Here is a 13,426-nt window from a genome sequence, read left to right as displayed (position 1 = left end):
CTTTCCCATTCCCTTCCCTTACCATGCATCCAAACATCTGAACTACCATACACAGCCATGATCTTCACCGACTTAAAAAGCGGCTCGCTAGTTGGAAATTGACGCTGAATGTCACCACAGCAGGGCAACACATGCGTAAGCATTAAAAGTTCATACTGATGTTTTTATTTTTTGCTTTGTCCGTTTCAGTCTACTTTGCTGTGCTTGGGGGGGTTTCTGGGAGAGGTCCCATCCCGGGCGTCCTTTGCAGGTGGGGCTTGTCTCAGCATCTTGTCTTCCGAGGTCGTATTTCCCTGAGTCAAGCAGTCTCGAAGAAGAAGAAGAAGACGACGAGGCAGATCATCCACCAGGAACTCACTCCATCAGTGGATGTCCCGCTGGAAGCCGGAAGCTGTTTCGAGGAGTTGGGCAAGAGTGGGTTCTTGGGATAAATTGGGTTATCAGACAGATGACAGCAAAAGAACCAATCATTCCTGTTTCCCTTCCTTTTCTTTTTTATTATCATTATTTCTCTTCCTTCCCTTCCTTCCCTTTTCCCCATCTGCCATCTGAACCCTAATCCAGTCTCCATGATTCCATCTTGACGGGATGGGCTAGAGTGTAAAACATTATTGGAGGTTGGCTTGAGAGAATAATTTAAAATGGCCGAATTCATCCATCTCGAGTCATCCGGTTGTCGGATCGTAGCCGATCTGGCCGGGCGTAACCTTTGAAAGGGCACTGTACTCAGAGACTGTATAGAAAACAGAGCTAAAGCCCAGAGCGTACAGTGCGGAATCTGAGCATGAGCCAAGCATCTCTGTCGCAATCTCCCAGTTCCTTGGTCCCGTTTTCTGGTCCTGTCTCCCAGGTCCCATGATGGGTTAGTCATTCCTTGGAGGGGTGATTTTCGGCGGGGAGGGGTTCTTGAGCCTTCCCAGTACCATACTTAGGTCCCCTGTCAGTGGAAGTGCCCTGTGCTTGGCAGGCCCCTGGGGGTTTACCGGGGGACAGGGGGTGGGCTGTTTGGCCTGGTCTGCCGTATGCTTGAGCATCAACTACTTTACTTCGCTCGTAACTCCACCCACGCGCCCGTTCCAGCCAGAGGGTGGCCTCAGCTCTACAAGGTCCCGTTCACACCAGAGCGAGGCTTGATTCTGACCCGACACCAGGCCAGCCTTACGACACGAACCAGACAAGACAAGTCTACTACTACCTTCTACCTGACCGGATCGCACAACATACGAATACACTGTCCAACGTTGGGCTGCCGCATCGCGCGATACATTGATACTTGTCGCACACCCTTCTCCTCCGACCTTGACTCCCGTCCTCTGGCTCTGCCTCGTCTCAGATTCCCATCTTCGCCGTCCCAGCTAAGCGCCCACTGCGGCCCAGCTCGACCTTGTAACCCACCCACTCCAATCGCGCGCACTCGACCAAATCGACTGTCGCCGACGCGCTGCGATCCTATCTGTTTCTTGGACGACACCGTCAGCGACGAAAAAGAAGCTTGCGAGCGGCGCAGCATCGTGAATTCCAATTCACAACGCCTCGCTGCTACGACGAACCTGCGAGCGCCCCGCGTCCGAGTCGAGTCAGGCCCAACCCCAGCTAGGTCAGGCCAAATACGAGCACGAGCCCGAATCGCAGAACGACGAGTAGTGCCGTGCGCCTCACTCTTTCGCAGTCGCCAACAAACCAATACTTGCAAAGAGGGAAAAGAAGGGCTTTTGTTGTTAATAGCCTGATTGAGAAAGGGAGAAGAAAAAAAATACATAGAGCAAGGGGGGAAGAAGGCAAGCAAGGTTAGTAAACGTATCTCTGGTGGGCGCAGACGGGTTTGTTCGTCATAGTCGCGTGTGCACTGCCTCCTCCCAACCCCAGACTGCGTGGGTGGGGTGGATCATATAGGACCATGAAGGGGGGCCGGACTCGGGCGGCATCTCGAATCGTCGAGCCGTTGATGCCTCGAGTCCTGGCGATTCCTTCAAGGTGCTATATTTCTGGGGAGAGAAAGAGGGAAGCCACATGGGCAGCGCACATAGCAGAGCCAGCCGATCCTGACCGTCGAGTAGACAGATCCGCATTCTGCGCCGCGGGTTCGCAAATCCTCGCTGAGAGCCACCGGCCGACATCGACAGTGACAGCGACGGCGAGAATAACAAACAACAAGAACAACACCAGCAACGTCAGCAATTACAGATAGCAGGAACTACAAAAATTTGTGTGTGCTATTAGCGACACAATAGATTCCCTGTTGGCTCCTCCAAAACCCTCTTCAAGCTCGAGAGAACAAAGTAAGGGGAGAGAATACACCGGGGGAAAAGAAGACGAAAAAAGAAGGGGAAACAAGAAACAAGAAAAAGTGAAGCTGCTGAAGTCCTTCTTCATCCAACCCACGGTCGAGGGTTCTCAAAAAAAAAAAAAAAAGTTGCCAGGCTGGCATACACTGACCACTGTGTGCGTACACCCCCTGAGGAGAACAAGTACGAGAGCTTGTATGTGCCTCGAGGGACGACGTGCGCCAGAGACAATCATCACCACCCACTCTTCAAGCCTTACTGGACGCACAACCACAAGACATCCAGGCACCAACCTACGATCCCAGTCGCCTGCTCTTGCATGCCTACGTCAGGTTGGACCATACGACGACAAACCTTACCGCTACAGTACGTCTCTTTCCCCCCCCCCCCCCCTAACATGACTTGACACCGAGAGCCTGTCTCATCACAGCGAGGGTGGTAGCACCTGATAGGACCCAGTTCCTAGGCCAACCCCAGTCCCTAGTGGGTTTTGGGCTGTCAGCTCTGCGCTGCAGTCTTGGTGCGTGCGGCGCGGTGCAGTGCATCGACTCGGCACAGCCTCAACGTCTCTCACTCACACACCCTTGTGCTCCGCCACGCTGCTCAAGTCTGCCGCGCTGACTCGAGAAAAACTGCCTCGTCCCATTACCTGGCTGTTCTAATCTCGGAAACACCAACCAAGACACACACACACACACACACACACACACACACACACACACAACTTGCACTCATACACACACACCTCTCTCTCTCAACCCAGTACCCACACTAACTTACACACTTCACTCTTAGTAAAAGGTCACACAGGGCTCCAGTCCTCCTGCCTTGTCGGGGACCCGTCTCCCCCTGGAGTACAAGTACATACACTATACCATGGACCCGTCTCAGAACCGGGGCCGTTCCCCTTCTGCTACCGGTCACCACCACCAACAGCATCCCCATATAACGAACAGCCACTCGCCTTCCCCTGCCCGGCCGTTTGATCCAGCCGAAACCTCCAATATCGGCTTAGGCATTGATATAGACTCCTCGTCATCTCAACAGTTCACAGGGGCCTCCGACTTCTCTGCCTTCAACCCTGGCGTTGCCAATAATTTCTTAGATCCTCAGCAGACCCAGGCTTTCCAAGGAGATACGTCTTTTGCAAACTACGGCCCGCCGAGTGGGCTGGATGACCTTGCTGCCTTTGACCAACAGCAGCAACAACAGCAGCAGCAGCAGCAGCAGCAGCAGCAGCAGCAGGTGGATTTTGGCAACGACTTCACCATCTTTCCTCCCTCAAGTACAGGCGAGGAGCAGCTGAACGGGCCGTTGTTTGCCGGCGACCCAGGTCTGAGCCAATCCATTGGCAGCCCGGATAATAACAATATGGCGCAGGCCTCTCCTCACCAACCCACACCTCCGCACATGTTGAACCTGGAACCACAGTCTGGTCACCACTCCCCTTCCTTCAACCAGGGCCAGTTTGTGCCCTCCCCAGGACAAGGGCACAGTAGGAACGTGTCGCTCGGCCCAGAGGCTGCCCTGCTGCCTGGCCAGGACTGGAACCAGTTCCGAACGCACCGGAGAAGCCCCTCCGAGTACTCAGAGGTCTCGTCCGTGGGCGTGTCCTCGCCCAACCTCGGTGTCAGTGACAGCTTTGATCACGTCGATCCAAATCGCTCGCCCATGCAGCGACCCCAAGACCCGTCCGTAATCCAGGAGCTACACGGCATTGGTAGCTTCACCATCTCGGACCAGGCCCGCAGCCCATCTCACAGTCCTGCCATCTCACCACGCATCCTTCCCCAGCAGGCGCCAGACATGAACCAGCAGCAGAGCTACACCTTGGCCAGCAACGGCTATGTGAACGGTCCTCCTCAGCCCTATGGCATGCAAGCCGCTGAGGCCTTCCCGACCCTGCCACAGGCGACCGAGGCATCACAGAACTATCCGCTTGCGCCCACCATCAACATCGTCCAGGCCCCTCCTGTGCGGAACAACTTTGACAGGTCCCCATTGGTTGATACTGATGCCCTCACACCGCCTGATAGGGGTATGCCTCCTCCTCCTCCTCCCCCTTCCTCCTCCACACTCTGCTTGCTGCCCCCCCCCCTCCCCCCTTCTTTCCTCTTTGCTGCGCATACTAATTCAGATCATCTAGGTCGCCGTCGGCAGCGGGCCGTTACTGATCCCTACACCAACAGTTCGTTGAGTCAGCGGTCATCTGCCAGCTCCCTATCGCCTCATCTCGGTGCCGATCTGTCGCCGGGCAGGGGAGACGCATCCCGGTCGTTGTCACCGCTGGAACGGCAGCAGTCTGCCTCGCCCAACAGGAGACGCCAGTCCACGTCGGCGGTGCCGAACAACGTGCTGGCCCTGCGCCTTGCCGAACCAGAGCCAGGCGAAGCATCAGGCCCCAAGCGGGTGCAGAAGCACCCGGCGACCTTCCAGTGCAGCCTGTGCCCTAAGCGCTTCACACGTGCCTACAACCTGCGCTCTCATCTGCGTACGCACACGGACGAGCGGCCGTTTGTGTGCACTGTCTGCGGCAAGGCCTTTGCCCGGCAGCACGATCGCAAGCGCCACGAGGGCCTCCACTCGGGCGAGAAGAAGTTTGTGTGCAAGGGCGACCTCAAGGCTGGGGGCCAGTGGGGCTGCGGCCGGAGATTTGCCCGCGCTGATGCCCTCGGACGGCACTTTAGGTCGGAAGCCGGCAGGATCTGCATCAAGCCGCTCCTGGACGAGGAGATGCTGGAGAGACAGCGCCAGTGGGGCGAGCAGCGCATCGCACAGCAGCAGCAGCAGCAGGCAGCCGCTGCGCAGCATCAACAGATGGCGATGGGTGGGCTCATGGCGCCGCCAGGCATGGACAACGGCGGAGGCTTCCAGGCTCCTGGTGGCTATATGCTGCCTCAGGCGCTGCTGGCGCAGTATCCTGCCCTCGCCAACATGGACTGGGCCGCGCCGAGCATGCAGGGCGATGGCAGCGGCCTCGAGGACGAGATCTCGGGCCGGTCCAGCTTCGATGCGTCAGACCTTGGTGAGGACGACGATGCTGGCTACGTCTCGGGCCCTGGTACCGGCTTCGGTCCCGGCGGCATGGGCGAAGGCTTTGGCGAGATGGGCTATGCCAGTGATTATGCTTCGGGACCGAGGCGAGGCTGAGACCCTCCAATCTTCGGGTTGTCTGGTCTGATCCTTGATCAGTTAATACCGCCTCTTTCAGAACTCGAGGAGCTTCGTGGTGTATCCTTTCCTTGATGATTGGGGTGGAAGGGGAGCGCGAGGGGTCGGCGTTGCAGAACTGTTTTATACACGAGGTCAGCTCCCTTGTGATTCATTGGTGCACCTATCTTCAGAGGCGCGCGGGCGGCGGGTCCGGCTGCCTTTTTGTTTCCTGGGGCTGTGTTGGTTTCTTGGGGGGTTTTTCTTTCTTTCTTCTTCTTCACATGAGACCCAGGTTGTTGTTTTCTTTTATCACTTTGGATTATAGACCATTTTTGGATTTAATCTTCCTCACGCTTTTTAGATACCAATATTTGTCTTTTCAGGGTTCTTCCCATTTTTCTTGCTTTTTCTTCTTCTTTCTTTTGTCTTCTTTTCACTTTCATTACATATTGGCCTTTCTGTCTCTGCTACCATGGTAGGCAGGCATCAATGGGTGTGGATGTTGAAGTTGTGTGCTTGTGTTGTTAGTCTTGGATGTCGAGCCTCTTGTGTCAATAGACCAACCAAACTCAACCCCTTCCAAGTCGATGCATGAATTTGTGGACTCTCCAGTGGTTCGACCTTGGCCCCAACCGGATCCCCTATCTGGGTTTGCGCATACGAGGTGCTATTGCGCGATCATTGAAAGCCGAAGAGAGCGAATGTGCATGAGGGGGGTGAATGTCGATTTGTAAGCTGGTCTGCTGCGGCGTCTACATTTAGGCCGCCCCGTCTTCATGGAAATTGTCAATGAATTATATTAATAATGGTCTTCTCGTTCTTTTGTCTTGTCATGAAACACTGATGTACACATATGCCCTTTAGCATTCTGACAGCTGATGATACCCAAGTAATCATTTTGGCGCGTTTCCCATTGGTGTTGAAAGAATCACTTAGCAAAATCACTATTAACCAAACCAACCCCCCCCCCCCCCAAAATCACCTAAGCCACGCCCCAATCGTTCTCTCAACCATGACCTCCACCACCACCTACAAAGCCCTAGTCACCACGGGCGTAGGCGAGTCCACGATCCAGGACCTGCCGGTCCCGCGATCCGTGCGCGAGGGCTACGTGCTGGTGCGCACCAAGGCGGTGGCCCTGAACCCAGCGGACTTGAGGGCCTTGTACAACGAGGATGGGAGCGTGGTGGGCAAGAAGTTTGGGTGTGATTTTGCCGGCGTGGTGGAGGAGGTTGGGGAGGGAGTGACCAAGTATGTTGTTGGGGATCGGATCTGTGGGCTGGCTTTTGCCGGGTGAGTGGTTTTTTTTTTTTTTAATCTTCTTCTTTTGCTTTTTTTGTCTTTTGTAGAGAATTTCTTTTTACACTGGAGGAAGGTAGGAGGAGCAAGAAGAAGAAGGTGGTAGACTCTGGAGAGGGAGGGATGGATGATGATGATATTATATGGAAAGGAAAGGGGCGGGGGGCGGGATGAAACTCAAGTACTGGTCTGATACGTGACTGACATGGACACGAACAAAAAAAACAGAAGAGACTTGGAGCACGGCGCTTTTGGCGAATATGTCCTCTCGCCAGTCGATCCGGTGACGCTGAAGATTCCGGACAACCTCAGCTTTGAGGAGGCTGCGACGTTGGGTGTCGGTGTGACGACTGTTGTACGTTTCTCTATGCCAACGCCCCCCCCCCTTTTTTTTTCTCTCGTCTCGTCTGTCATCACTCCCAAGTTCCTCCACACTGACAAGCGTATCTTCTCATCAGGGCCAAGGTCTCTACCAGAACCTCAAGCTGCCATTGCCCAACCAGCCGTCCTCAGAGCCCTTCCCGCTGCTCATCAACGGTGGCAGCACAGTGAGTCAAGCCTCTCCCTTTGCACTCCATCCCCTCTCCTCTTCATTTCTCAAGAATCAAAAAGAAGCAGAACAGGATCTCATGGCCCCCCAAAAACGGTCGTAACATGACTGAACCAAAAACTGACATGCTCCTCTTCCTCTTTTCACCTCCAACAGATGATGGGCGTCCTCGGAATCCAGTTTGCCAAACTCTCCAACGCAATCGTGCTGGCGACCTCGTCCCCACACAACTTCGATTACCTCCGGTCCCTCGGCGCAGACTACGTCTACGACTACCACATCGACCCAGCCACCCTCGCCGATCGCATCCGCGCCGACCTGGCTGCGTCGTCTTCTCGCAGCTCGAAGCCCCTCGCCCTGGCGTGGGACTGCCTGGTGACCCCTGACTCGACACGCCTCATCGCACTGGCGGCGGGCGCAGGAGGAGCAGGGTCGTCGTCGTCATCGTCGTCGTCGTCGTCGCCGCCGAAGAAGATGCGGTACGGCGTGATCCTGCCCGTCGACAAGGACGCGGTGCAGGCTTTGTACCCGGACGTTCAGTGGGAGATTGGGTTGACGATAGGGTACAGCGTGTTTGGGGAGGAGTTCACGCGGGGGAAATTCAAGTTGGAGGCGAGCAGGGAGGACTGGGAGTTTGGTAAGAAGTTTTGGGATCTGACGGCGGGCCTGCTGGCCGAGGGGAGAGTGAAGGCTGGGCGGGTGGAGACGAACCGGCTGGGGAAGGGGCTGGAAGGGGTGAGGCTTGGGTTGGAGGAGCTGAAGGCCGGGAAGGTGAGTGCTACGAAGCTGGTGTATACTTTTTTAGAAGGATGATGAGAAGTTGTTGTTTGTGAGGACTGGAGCAGTGGGAGGAGAGGGTGAGAAGGTACTGCTTGAGAGGTGAGGCGGGGCGGGGCGATGAACAGAAGGAAAGAAGTTTATTATACAGTCACAAGTGCATTGATATATGTATATATATATATATATACATATACACAAATGGAAACTAAATCATTATTCCTACATGATCGTTGCGGATCATCAAGATCTCTTGAGAAGGGGCTGGCCTGTATGTTGGCCCACCAAGAAGGGCACCCATTTCAACCCGCTGTAAGAACCCTCGTTCTCACAAAGAAGACGCCCGAACACCATAAAAGAAAAGGGAAAGAAAAGCCTGTTCCTCTTTTCCCTCACTCCCTACCCAAGCCAGCCAGCCAGCGACAGTATGAAAAATAAATAAATAAGAAGAAGGAAAAACCTGAAGTGAATAAAGGGAAAAGAAAAACATAGGAAGAAGAAAAACCTAGCCATGTCAAGCATGATAACCCCCTCCTCCCCTCGCCTCGTCCGGCAACGGCGGGAGATCCTTCTGCGTGCGCCCCACGATATTATCAAGAACCTTCTGGCACAGATCCCGGTGCGCAGCCTCAAAGCTCTTCATGATGAAAGGCTTGAGCACCGCGCTGCACTCGACATGCGACCTCTCCACGAGCTCCCAGGCACTTCCTGCCCCCCCACCACCAGCAACACCACCAGCACCAGCACCTCGACACACCTCATAGATACTCCGCACCCTCGTGCCTGCAGCGGCGTCGGCCCTGACGCGCACCCCTGCGGGAAAGCTCTGGAAGATGGCCGGGAAGCGGACGTCCTTGGTCAGGCCGAGGACGACGGGGATGCGGTCGTGGACCTCGTACGAGACGATGTTGGTGCCGTGCTCGGTGAAGAAGGGGTCGGCGATGAGGTCGTCCAGGTCTACGGGCCGGCGGTGGTAGCCCTGCAGGTAGGGGTTGGGCTGGAGGAGGGGCTCGTAGGCGTGGAGGTTGGAGACCACGAGCTCGGGGTGGAGGGAGGGGGGCAGGGGGAAGTGGAGGGTCAGGTCAAAGGTGGCGGGCATGATGATTATGAGGGTGTGTGTGTGTGTGTGTGTGTGTGTATGTGTGTGTGTGTGTGTGTGTATGTGTGTGTGTGTGTGTGTGTATGTGTATGGAGAGAGTTGAAAGGTCCGAGAAAGAAGAAGAGGGAGCGTGTGTGTGCGTGTGTGTGTGTGTGTATAAGTGAGTTCGCAGTTTGACGTTTTCGCTCGGGCGCCGTGGCCCACTTCGGAGCCGCAAGACCGGAGGCTTTGGGGTTCCACTTTCGTCCCGGGCGCAAGAAGAAAGACAAGTCTTGAATGTAAAGTGATATGATGTCGTGTTTCCAATCAAGTCGTCGTTCCTGGTTTTGCGCCTCCTGTAAAACGTTGACTCCAGCCTTGAACTGCCCTTGCTGATGATGACGCGCCGATATTGAACAAGATAGCCACAACAGATACGAAAAGTACAGCCGTACTACTTAATGCCAGGAAGAACGAGGGGCGGAAAAGAAGGCCAATCACGCCAAAAAAAAAAAAAAAAAAAAAAAAAAATAGAATCACTGGCTGGCTTAGGTAGGTCCAATAAGTAAGAGGTGAACGAGGGTTTGCGAGACAGTTGACGGTCGTCTGCACATCAGCCCGTGTTGATCAAGTGCTTATATCAAGTGAGTATTACAAAGCTGTACTCGAACTCTTTGAAAGAAAGAAACGCAAACAAGGAACCGCTCTCCAGGGCTGAGAACAGACACCCTAGAACGGGCGTGGCGCTGGCACGGGTTTGGTGAGCCTGCTGCTCATGAGACGCACTACAAAAGCACAAGACCATTTTTATTTTCCTCTCCTCTCTCTATCTCTCCTTTTTTTTTCTTCTTCTTTTCTGTCTTGGGGGCCATACATTGGAGAGCTAAAGCCAACTTGAGACGGAGACTCTCACTACTGCTGCAGGAGAAGTGTGAGAGATGGTGTTTGCAGCGGTCTGGGGTGGCTGGTGCTATATTTGGGCATGGTAAACCACTGCGCCTCTCTGTGTGGTACTGTATGAGTACTACGATGAATTGAATTAGTACGCTGGGCTCAGCTGGGCCAGTCGCAAGCACTGATTGGACTGCCTGATCAGGGTCCAGAGTGACTCCTACTGGGCGAGTTAGTAGTCCCAAATCGCTCGTCGACTCGAAGTCTCGTTGTCTCATTCTTCTTTTATTTGTCTTCTTCTTTTCTTCCCTCTCTCGCGCTCTCACGGGACCGACAAGCTGAGGTGGAGTGGGAATGCAGACACAAGATGTCGACTATCGCGGAACAAACTTTGGCTCAATGCACCCTGACCCAGCCATGAATGACCCAGAAGCAATGCAGACAGACGACTGGACGAGAAGGGTCGTAGAATGACACAACCTAACCATGCCCGCATGGAGGCCATCGTGACGTGTTACAATGGATTGTGCAGGAAGCCCAGCAGCGGCGCCTCACGTGCGCCTGACGACAATGTGTGTTTGCGCACCGTGTAGTGTGATGATGGATGCATTCATGAAACCCTAGCAGTGGAGTTTTTTTCTTCTTTTTTTTTTCTTCTTTCTTCTTCTTTTCTTCTCTTTTCTTTCTTCTTCTTTTTTTCTCTTTTCGTCTTCTCATCGTCAAACTCCAAAAGGCCCAAGACATGCAAGGGAGAGGAGAAGAAAATGGACATGAATCATGGCCTCGCGACGATGTCGGCCGCCAATGTATGCAACACAGACGTGTTCATCAGCTGCTGCGGGCAGTTATCACTACATGTCATGCATGTCAACCGCCAGGTGGGGCCTATTGCTGCCTTAATCTCTCTCCCTCTCTCTCTTTCTTACTGATATTTGTCTTTTGTTTATAACTGCCCGTTTTGAATTCTCGTTGGTCGGTTTCGAGTACCTGGTTGGCTGCTGCACACACTACTTTTATGTACGCTGTCCGACGGCGCAAAGGGCGGCGTGAGAAAAGGGTTCTGGCGGTGAACAAGTAGTGTAGCGAATCCCCGGCCGCATTTGGGGCCAAGCCCAAGCTGGATAGAACTGGACTGGTTTTGGATCCTGCACATACATGCAGCTGGCTTCTAGCTTCCGAGGTTTTGTTCTTTTTACCTTTTTCTTATTTTCAAGCCGCAGGCCCTGGGTGGCTGCAGGAGGATTGTTTGCCAGGCGCGCTCATGCAAGTTTGTGTGCCGTCAATAATTTGTCCGTAGTGCATGACTGTTGAACAGGATACATGGCCGTTTTCACCTTACCTCGGGTACCGAACCGGACCCTGAAGATGTGTGTGAGAGAGAGAATGTGTGTGAGGAAAGGAGAAATTTGTGGGTTTCAAGAGGCAACATGAAGCTTGCTGCGACATGTTCCGATTGGTGTCTGGTGGTCAGCATAATTTGTGCCACTCTTAACCCTGAATGTCTTGCAATGATATGTGAGAGAGAGAGAGAGAGAGAGATCTCCAGAGAGAGGCGGGCCTGATTGAGGATTGCGGCATCCATGACAAGTCCCCGCCTGTTCACGCAACGCAACACGTCCGCAGTAGTGATTGCTCATCGACCATATATTGATTCAGACCCCTGTTCGCAGTTTACCCTTCAACATTGATTCAATAGTCCCTCTGTTCTAGGAACAGAAAGCAACGGGGGCAACGGCAGAATTCCTGCTGCTGATGCAGGTTCTGTTTCTAGCCGGGACCCGAGATATATTTTGATCGGCTCAATCCGTCATGGCATGCCTGCTTGTCCTTCCACTTTGGTATCCCTATTCCGACGGCGACGGCTCTTGAATTTCTGCCCCTTCTTTTTTTTTTCTCTCCCCTTCTTCATGCTTGGTGCCCAAGATCGTCCGGGACCCGGAGCTGAAGCTCAGCACAGAGTAAGATTAGATGGTGGCCAAAACCCCCCGCGGGAAGGGAAAGCTGGGGCTGGCTACAAAGGCGGGTTTGATGGGTCACGGAGGACGAAGAGGGATGCGGGACTCGGATCTCTTGTTTCGACAGGACAGGATGGGGTTACTGAAAAAAAAAAAAAAAAAAAAAAAAAAAAAAAAAAAAAAAGATGAAAAAAAAAGGTCCTAGCACATCAGCCATAGCAATATGTATGTTTCAAACAAGTTTGCACCCATGCCCCTCTTCCCACCTCACCCTCTTGAGACGAGAAGAGGTGTGTCTGAGTGGCAAAAGGAGGAGCATGACCGATTGACCAAAAGAGAAAGCATCCCATCCAGAACGGTAAAGTATGGGTGCTAGTTGATCAGGCACATCTGCCATGCAAGTCGAGCACGAGTGACTTGTGTATGCAATGCTGCATCGGGTGACGAGGTCGGGAGGGGTAATGTGTGTGTGTGTGTTCGTCTCCACAGCCCAAAAAACCCAGCAGGGTCTGTCTGCTATGTGCGCAAGTGGTGCGGTAAGCGTAAAGGTGGGCGGGCTGGTGGGGGGAGGGCAGCAACTGGTGATGCGTAATGCTATCTCCAAAATACAAAGTCTACCACTAATGGCATTGTGGAAGGCTGCATCCACAATAGCCCCACCCCCTAGACTTTATGGGTACTACCCTGCCCCAGCCATGCAAATCCGCGACAGGGACCCATAGCTTCGGTAGGTTCCCAGGCGGCAGGTGAGATGGGCTGCTAAGATTCTCGGCTGTTTACTTGGGTCTCTACAATGTGTGTACCATTGTCAAATGGCATACTAGTAGTACTCTTTTCTTCTTCTGTTGTTACTCGCTGCAAGCCACCAGCCAGGCTAATGTCAAAAGCAGGTCACGTCGGGTCTCCCTGCATAACACAGTCGGTTTCTTTTCTGTGTGCTACAACCCTTCCCTTTCATATATCTGGGCAATTTTTTTTTTTTTCTTTTTTTCAAGGGATATATGACTGTATTCTTTCCTGCATGCCCCTCTCTCTTTCCTTGAACGAGTGCAGGGTTTCTGGAGGGGGAACACTCGACATCTTGAAGCTTAGGATCAACTGTACTGAGCAAATGTCAGAGGCTGGGCGCATTTTTCATTTCTGTTATTATTTTGTTCTTGGCTGGTCTGGTCTGATCTAGTCTTCATTGCATGAACTGCGAATCTTCCATCTTGCATTTCTTTCCATGGCACGCACATGAACACACCACCTTCTCTACTACTACTACTACCACTACTACTACTAACCACCCCATGAATTTTCCCCCTGCGACAAGTCATCCTATTTGGTACCAGCTCGGATGAGGTGTGACAGACACCAGATTAGGGGGATTACAGAAAAAGAGGAAAGATCATAAGAGGAGAGATTTTAAGAGGTCAGTTGTGCTGCACACGGCTTG

At 53.4% G+C, this 13,426-nt stretch overlaps 3 protein-coding genes across 3 annotated transcripts; 2 read left to right on the top strand and 1 right to left on the bottom strand.

The window, feature by feature from the left end:
* Nucleotides 1–3,161: 3,161 nt before the first annotated feature.
* M406DRAFT_288232 (uncharacterized protein) lies at nucleotides 3,162–6,025 on the top strand (the record flags this gene model as incomplete). The annotated part of the gene is made up of 2 exons (XM_040918781.1): nucleotides 3,162–4,323; nucleotides 4,432–6,025. The coding sequence occupies 2 exons, from the start codon at nucleotides 3,162–3,164 to the stop codon at nucleotides 5,433–5,435; spliced, it is 2,166 nt and encodes a 721-aa protein (XP_040778225.1). The 3' UTR covers nucleotides 5,436–6,025.
* Nucleotides 6,026–6,450: 425 nt separating this feature from the next.
* M406DRAFT_274712 (GroES-like protein) lies at nucleotides 6,451–8,237 on the top strand (the record flags this gene model as incomplete). Its single annotated transcript, XM_040918231.1, has 4 exons — nucleotides 6,451–6,731; nucleotides 6,969–7,092; nucleotides 7,196–7,285; nucleotides 7,444–8,237. The coding sequence occupies 4 exons, from the start codon at nucleotides 6,451–6,453 to the stop codon at nucleotides 8,098–8,100; spliced, it is 1,152 nt and encodes a 383-aa protein (XP_040778224.1). The 3' UTR covers nucleotides 8,101–8,237.
* A 410-nt stretch (nucleotides 8,238–8,647) lies between these two features.
* Nucleotides 8,648–9,160, bottom strand: M406DRAFT_234181 (uncharacterized protein; the record flags this gene model as incomplete). Its single annotated transcript, XM_040915973.1, has 1 exon — nucleotides 8,648–9,160. A coding segment is annotated over one exon (513 nt), but the record flags the coding sequence as incomplete, so codon positions are not given.
* Between the last annotated feature and the right edge of the window lie 4,266 nt (nucleotides 9,161–13,426).

The sequence above is a fragment of the Cryphonectria parasitica genome, assembly GCF_011745365.1.
Source record: "Cryphonectria parasitica EP155 unplaced genomic scaffold M406scaffold_3, whole genome shotgun sequence".
Lineage (NCBI taxonomy): Eukaryota > Fungi > Ascomycota > Sordariomycetes > Diaporthales > Cryphonectriaceae > Cryphonectria > Cryphonectria parasitica.
This window is presented reverse-complemented; position numbering and strand designations above follow the sequence as displayed.